The sequence below is a fragment of the Penaeus vannamei genome, chromosome 43, assembly GCF_042767895.1.
Source record: "Penaeus vannamei isolate JL-2024 chromosome 43, ASM4276789v1, whole genome shotgun sequence".
Lineage (NCBI taxonomy): Eukaryota > Metazoa > Arthropoda > Malacostraca > Decapoda > Penaeidae > Penaeus > Penaeus vannamei.
In genome coordinates this window covers 4580527-4588026 of record NC_091591.1, presented here as the reverse complement: position 1 = coordinate 4588026, position 7500 = coordinate 4580527, and the positions used below count along the sequence as shown (strand labels likewise).

General features: G+C 39.8%; 1 protein-coding gene across 1 annotated transcript in view; it reads left to right on the top strand.

Annotated features, from left to right (window-relative positions):
• Positions 1 to 7280, top strand: part of LOC138860768 (carbohydrate sulfotransferase 14-like) — an 8312-nt gene extending 1032 nt beyond the window's left edge. Inside the window, exon 2 of the mRNA XM_070119067.1 lies at positions 5892 to 7280. Coding sequence (XP_069975168.1) covers positions 5892 to 6624 — 733 coding nt within the window. The 3' untranslated portion in view covers positions 6625 to 7280. The remainder of the gene's footprint in view (positions 1 to 5891) is intronic.
• Positions 7281 to 7500: the final 220 nt, after the last annotated feature.

The following is a 7500-nucleotide window of genomic DNA, read 5'->3' as shown; positions in this document are numbered from 1 at the left end:
GATGGTGATGGTGGTGTTGATGGTGAGTTGGTGATGGTGGTGTTGATGGTGAGTTGGTGATGGTGGTGTTGGTGGTGATGGTGGTGTTGATGGTGAGTTGGTGATGGTGGTGTTGATGGTGAGTTGGTGATGGTGGTGTTGATGGTGAGTTGGTGATGGTGGTGTTGATGGTGAGTTGGTGATGGTGGTGTTGATGGTGAGTTGGTGATGGTGGTGTTGATGGTGAGTGGGTGATGGTGGTGTTGATGGTGAGTGGGTGATGGTGGTGTTGATGGTGAGTTGGTGATGGTGGTGTTGATGGTGAGTTGGTGATGGTGGTGTTGATGGTGATGGTGGTGATGATGGTGAGTTGGTGATGGTGGTGTTGATGGTGATGGTGGTGTTGATGGTGAGTTGGTGATGGTGGTGTTGATCGTCAGTTGTTGATGGTGAGTTGGTGATGATGGTGAGTTGGTGAAGGTGGTGTTGATGGTGATGGTGGTGTTTGAGTTGGTGATGGTGGTGGTGGTGGTGTTGGTGGTGTTGATGGTGATGGTGGTGTTGATGGTGAGTTGGTGAAGGTGGTGTTGGTGATGGTGATGGTGGTGTTTGAGTTGGTGATGGTGGTGTTGGTGTCTGTGTTGGGGATGGTGGTGTTGGTGTCTGAGTTGGTGATGGTGGTGTTGATGGTGAGTTGGTGATGGTGGTGTTGATGGTGAGTGGGTGATGGTGGTGTTGATGGTGAGTGGGTGATGGTGGTGTTGATGGTGAGTTGGTGATGGTGGTGTTGATGGTGATGGTGGTGTTGATGGTGAGTTGGTGATGGTGGTGTTGATGGTGAGTGGGTGATGGTGGTGTTGATGGTGAGTTGGTGATGGTGGTGTTGATGGTGAGTTGGTGATGGTGGTGTTGATGGTGAGTTGGTGATGGTGGTGTTGATGGTGGGTGGGTGATGGTGGTGGTGATGGTGATGGTGGTGGTGTTTGAGTTGGTGATGGTGGTGTTGGTGTCTTTGTTGGTGATGGTGGTGTTGATGGTGAGTTGGTGATGGTGGTGTTGATGGTGAGTGGGTGATGGTGGTGTTGATGGTGAGTGGGTGATGGTGGTGTTGATGGTGAGTTGGTGATGGTGGTGTTGATGGTGAGTTGGTGATGGCGTTGATGGTGAGTTGGTGATGATGGTGAGTTGGTGATGGTGGTGTTGATGGTGAGTTGGTGATGATGGTGAGTTGGTGATGGTGGTGATGATGGTGAGTTGGTGATGGTGGTGTTGATGGTGAATTGGTGATGGTGGTGTTGATGGTGAATTGGTGATGGTGGTGTTGATGGTGAGTGGGTGATGGTGGTGTTGATGGTGAGTTGGTGTTGGTAGTGATGATGGTGAGTTGGTGATGGTGGTGGTGATGGTGAGTTGGTGATGGTGGTGATGATGGTGAGTGGGTGAGGATGGTGTTGATGGTGAGTTGGTGAGTGGGTGAGGATGGTGTTAATGGTAAGTTGGTGATGGTGGTGTTGGTGAGTTGGTGATGGTGATGATGGTGAGTGGGTGAGGATGGTGTTGATGGTGAGTTGGTGATGGTGGTGTTGGTGAGTTGGTGATGGTGATGATGGTGAGTGGGTGAGGATGGTGTTGATGGTGAGTTGATGATGATGATGATGGTGGTGAGTTGGTGATGGTGGTGATGATGGTGAGTTGGTGGTGGTGATGGTGTTGAAGGTGATGGTGGTGTTGATGGTGAGTTGGTGATGGTGGTGTTGATGGTGAGTGGGTGATGGTGGTGTTGATGGTGATGGTGGTGATGATGGTAAGTTGGTGAGTTGGTGGTGGTGATGATGATGGTGATGATGGTGAGTTGGTGATGGTGATGATGGTGAGTTGGTGATGGTGGTGTTGATGGTGATTGTGGTGATGGTGATGGTGATGGTGTTGAAGGTGATGGTGATGATGATGGTGAGTTGGTGGTGGTGATGGTGAGTTGGTGATGGTGAGTTGGTGAGGATGGTGTTGATGGTGAGTTGGTGATGGTGGTGATGATGGTGAGTTAATGGTGGTGATGGTGATGGTGTTGGTGGTGCTGATGGTGAGTTGGTGATGGTGATGATGGTGAGTTGGTGATGGTGGTGTTGATGGTGAGTTGATGATGGTGATGGTGGTGATGATGGTGAGTTGGTGATGGTGATGATGGTGAGTTGGTGTTGATGGTGTTGATGGTGAGTTGGTGATGGTGATGATGGTGAGTTGGTGTTGATGGTGAGTTGGTGAGGATGGTGTTGATGGTGAGTTGGTGATGGTGGTGTTGATGGTGAGTTGGTGATGGTGGTGTTGATGGTGAGTGGGTGATGGTGGTGTTGATGGTAGTTGGTGTTGTTGGTGATGGTGGTGATGATGGTGAGTTGGTGATGGTGAGTTGGTGATGGTGGTGTTGATGGTGAGTTGGTGATGGTTGTGTTGATGGTGAGTTGGTGATGGTGATGATGGTGAGTTGGTGATGGTGGTGTTGATGGTGAGTGGGTGATGGTGGTGTTGATGGTGAGTTGGTGATGGTGATGATGGTGAGTATGGTGTTGGTGTTGATGGTGAGTTGGTGATGGTGGTGTTGATGGTGAGTTGGTGATGGTGTTGATGGTGAGTTGGTGATGGTGAAGATGTAGAGTTGGTGATGGTGATGATGTAGTGTTGGTGATGGTGATGATGGTGAGTTGGTGATGGTGATGATGGTGAGTTGGTGATGATGAGTTGGTGATGGAGATGATGGTGAGTTGGTGATAGTGTTGATGGTGAGTTGGTGATGGTGAGTTGGTGATGGGGATGATGTAGAGTTGGTGATGATGATGATGTAGAGTTGATGATAGTGAGTTGGTGATGGTGTGATGGTGAGTTGGTGATGATGGTGAGTTGATGATGGTGGTGTTGATGGTGAGTTGGTGATGATGGTGAGTTGATGATGGCGGTGATATGGTAAGTTGGCGATGGTGAGTCGGTGATGGTGATGTTGGTGAGTCGGTGATGGTAATGATTTTGAGTTGGTGGTGGTGATGATGGTGAGTTGGTGATGGTGATGATGGTGAGTTGGTGATGGTGATGGCGGTGATGATGATGATGATGGTGACGTTGATGGATGTTTTTTTATCATAACTATCACTATCAGCAGTAGTATAATGTTGGCTTTGTCATCACTACTGCTAATATCCTTGATAATAACAGTGATATTATTGTTACTATTATTATTATTATTATCATTATTACCATTATCATTATTATCATTATTATCATTATCATTATTACCATTATCATTATTATCATTATTATTATTATCATTATTACCATTATCATTATTATAGTTATTAGTATTATCATTATCATCCTCTTTATTATCATCATTATCATTATTAGTATCATTATCACAATCATTATCTTCATATCTATCATTATCAATTTAGTTACTAACCCAACAACAATTACCATTAACATTATGACCAAATGCTTCCACAATCATCATTATCATCGCTGTTACCATGACTTTCCATCTGACCTTAAATGGAATGCATAACTCTAAAGGACTTTATTATCATTATTATTACCATTATCATTATTATTGTTATTATTATCATTATCACTATTATTATCATCACTATTATCATTATCATTATTATTGTTATTATTATCATTATTACTATTATTATCATTATTATTATCATTATCACTATTATTATCATCACTATTATCATTATCACTATTATTGTTATTATCATTATTACTATTATTATCATTATTATTATCATTATCACTATTATTATCATTATTATTATCATTATCACTATTATTATCATCACTATTATCATTATCATTATTATTGTTATTATTATCATTATCACTATTATTATCATTATTATTATCATTATCACTATTATTATCATCATTATTATCATTATCATTATTATTGTTATTATTATCATTAACACTATTATCATTATCATTATCATTATCACTATTATTATCATCATTATTATCATTATCATTATTATCCTTATTATCATCATTATCATTATCATTATTATTATCATTATTATCACAATTACCATTATCAATATTATTATTAGTAGTAGTATCATTATTATCATTATCATCATTATTGTTATTATCATTATCATTATTATCACTATTACCACAATCATTATTAGTACTAGTATTAGTAGTATCATTATCACTATTATTAACTACAGCAACAACAAAAACAATTATGATAATAATAATGTCAATAATAATAATAACAATAACAACAACAATAATAACAATAATAAGTATAATAATAAGTATAATAATAATAATAATAATAATAATAATAATAATAATAATAATAATAATGATAATAATAATGATAATAATAATAATGATAATGATAATAATGATAATAATAATAATAATGATAATAATAATAATGATAATGATAATAATGATAATAATAACTGACCTTGGGTGGAACGCATAACTTTAGAGGACCTGGAGCCTGTAATATTATTGCATCGAGCCAAGCAGAAGCAGGCAGGTCGTTGCTTGCGAAGTGGTCGTCCGTCTCTCCACTGACGACATCAATGGTGATAATGATAATGATAATAATTGATGAAGATAATAAAATGACGACAATAATAATTATCATTATTATATCAGTGTTATCAGTAATAATTATAACAATAATGATAATGTTAATGATGATAATGATAACAGTATCAGTAATAAGAATAATAACGGTAATAATAATGATAATAGTAGTAGTAATAATGATAATGATAACAACAACAACAACAACAATAATAATAATAATAATAATAATAATGATAATAATAATAATGATAATAATCATAATAATAATAATGATAATAATAATAATAATGATAATCATAATCATAATAATGATAATCATAATGATGATAATCATAATAATAGCAATAATTGTAACAATAATTATGATAACAACAAGAATGATGATGATGATGATACTAATAATCACGAGATTAATAATAGTAAGATAAATGATGATGATTATGATAATAGTAAAATAGATAATGATGATTATAATAATCAGTATGATAATTATGCTAACATTAATGCTGATAATTAGTATTATCAATATCATTATTATCATTATGATGATTATTATTATTATTGATGCTAATATCATTATTATCATTATGATGATTATTATTATTATTGATGCTAATATCATTATTATCATTATTTTGTCATTATTATTACAAAAATCACTTGCGGTGAAGTGATGATAGTATCATTGAATATCATTTACATCCTCACCATCACCATCGTCTTGTGTGCAATACCATAGGCCTTTTAGTAAAATACAATCTGACGTCATTGTTTTCAAAGACTTTTATTGGTTGGTGAGTACGCTGCCAGGGGTACGAGAAAATATGGAAAAAAAAACTATAGTTAGAGACAGTCTTGCCGAGCGAGAGAGAGTGAATGGGTGAGTGAGTGAGTGAGTGAGTGAGTGAGTGAGTGAGTGAGTGAGAGTGAGTGAGTGAGTGAGTGAGTGAGTGAGTGAGTGAGTGAGTGAGTGAGTGAGTGAGTGAGTGGTGTTGAGGAGGAGCCGGTGATGTTCTTCATTGCCTCACCCTAGCCGCGCCCACAGTGGTCACTCAGGGGCATCCCTTGATACAGCGAAACAAAGGTTTCGTTAATTTACGTCAGATTTATTTTCGTTTAAACAACATACCAAGAAGGGGGCTACACTAACCATGACATCATACCCACCTGTTAAAGAAAATTCAATGCATTGGGACCTGTTGGGCTACTAAATTTTCATCATAGTCATTATTTGTAATGATCTTGGTTATCATAACCCTAATAATGAGGATCATTATCATCATCTTACTTATTCTGCAATCTCTCCCAAGGGACAAGTACCTGAACGGCGCCCCAATCAGCGCCTACGACAGCCCCTGGCAAGCCCGCACAGGTAGCCTCACCACCTGGGAATACAGGTGGTTCTACTACTGGCTCCCGACCCTCATCTCCTCCGGCCGCCTGGAACCTACGCCCTTGCTCTCCAGGCTGCTCAAGAGGCACGACCTGGCCTTCCGCTTCATCAGCAGAAACTACCGCAAAGATGGCGCTGCCTTGCGCGTGCCCCAGGCCGAAAGCTCGGGCTTCGACGCTTTCTCATACCACGTGGGGACGCACATGGTCGCGAACGGGAGGCAGAAGGGGCTGGAGTTTGCTCTCGTGCAGGCCTACGGGCACGTGGACAAGGACCTGCGGAGGATCTACGCCAACGCCTCCTTCTCCTTCGAGGAGTTCCTTCGCTTCGTCGTCTGGGAGAAGGACTGGGGTGTCACGGATCTGCACTGGACGCCTTACGTGGACACGTGTTTTCCCTGTCAGCAGAATTATGACTATATCCTTCACTTGGAAACGGTGTCGGAGGAAGCCAGGGTCCTTCTGCGAGATGTAGGATACCCGCAGGACGTCCGGCTGCCGACCGAGCATAGGATGCAAGGGATTTCCAAGAACCTGAGTGTGTCCGATGCCAAGTACTTCGAGAAGGTTCCCGCGAGGCTGTTGGAGCAAATTGTCAGCATTTTCGAGGCCGATTTCGATCTCTTCGGTTACAAGAAGGATGTCGTGTAGATTGTGCTTTTTTCTCTGTCTAGCTCTTATACCCTTAGCGATTTGCATTTATCACACACGTGCAAACGCTCACAAACAAACACAGACATTCACACTCAAAGAAACACATAAATAAAGAAAAAAACACATACCCTCACAAACGCACACGTAAACAATCACACGCACAAAGACACACTAAAACACACACGAAAAAAAAACAATATGCACACTCACAGACTCACGCACATAAAAGGAGAGAGAGAGAGAACACGTACAAACATACAAACTTCTTTTATTTTCTTCCAAGAACAAGAACACGTCAGAGGAAGTAATGATACTAAAGATGGCCACGCAATTGACATCACTTCTCTTTGTGCGCACATTTATTTCCTCATTCCATGGCAACGAAGGAGCTCGGAAAATAGCAAATCAATAGAAAGAAAAAAATAGAAAGCATCATCAAGAATTTATGCATTTATTTATATTTTTTAAATCTTTCTAATATATTTTTAGGTCCCGAAGCTGCATTCAATCGTCAGGAAAATTTAAAAAATAAAACTCAACGTGCCACCAATGCTAAAAATAGCAGGCAATTCCAGTTTAGCGCTTTGATGATATTTTTAGCTTTGGGTGCTAAACTTAGACTTGGTTTGTTTTTCCTTGCCAGGTTTGTACCTTTGAGGAAGTGAAGATAATTTTATATCTGCAGTTTTTTTTTTTATTTACCTTTTTTTTGGTGAAATGGTAAGACTATTTTGAGAGGAATGCCGGGGATATAGCGATGAGTATGTGCGTGGTTCTGTCTGCCCCCCTCTCTTTCTCTCTGTGCATGCGTGTGTGTGTGTGTGTGTGTGTGTGTGTGCGTGTGTGTGTGTGTGTGTGTGTGTGTGTGTGTGT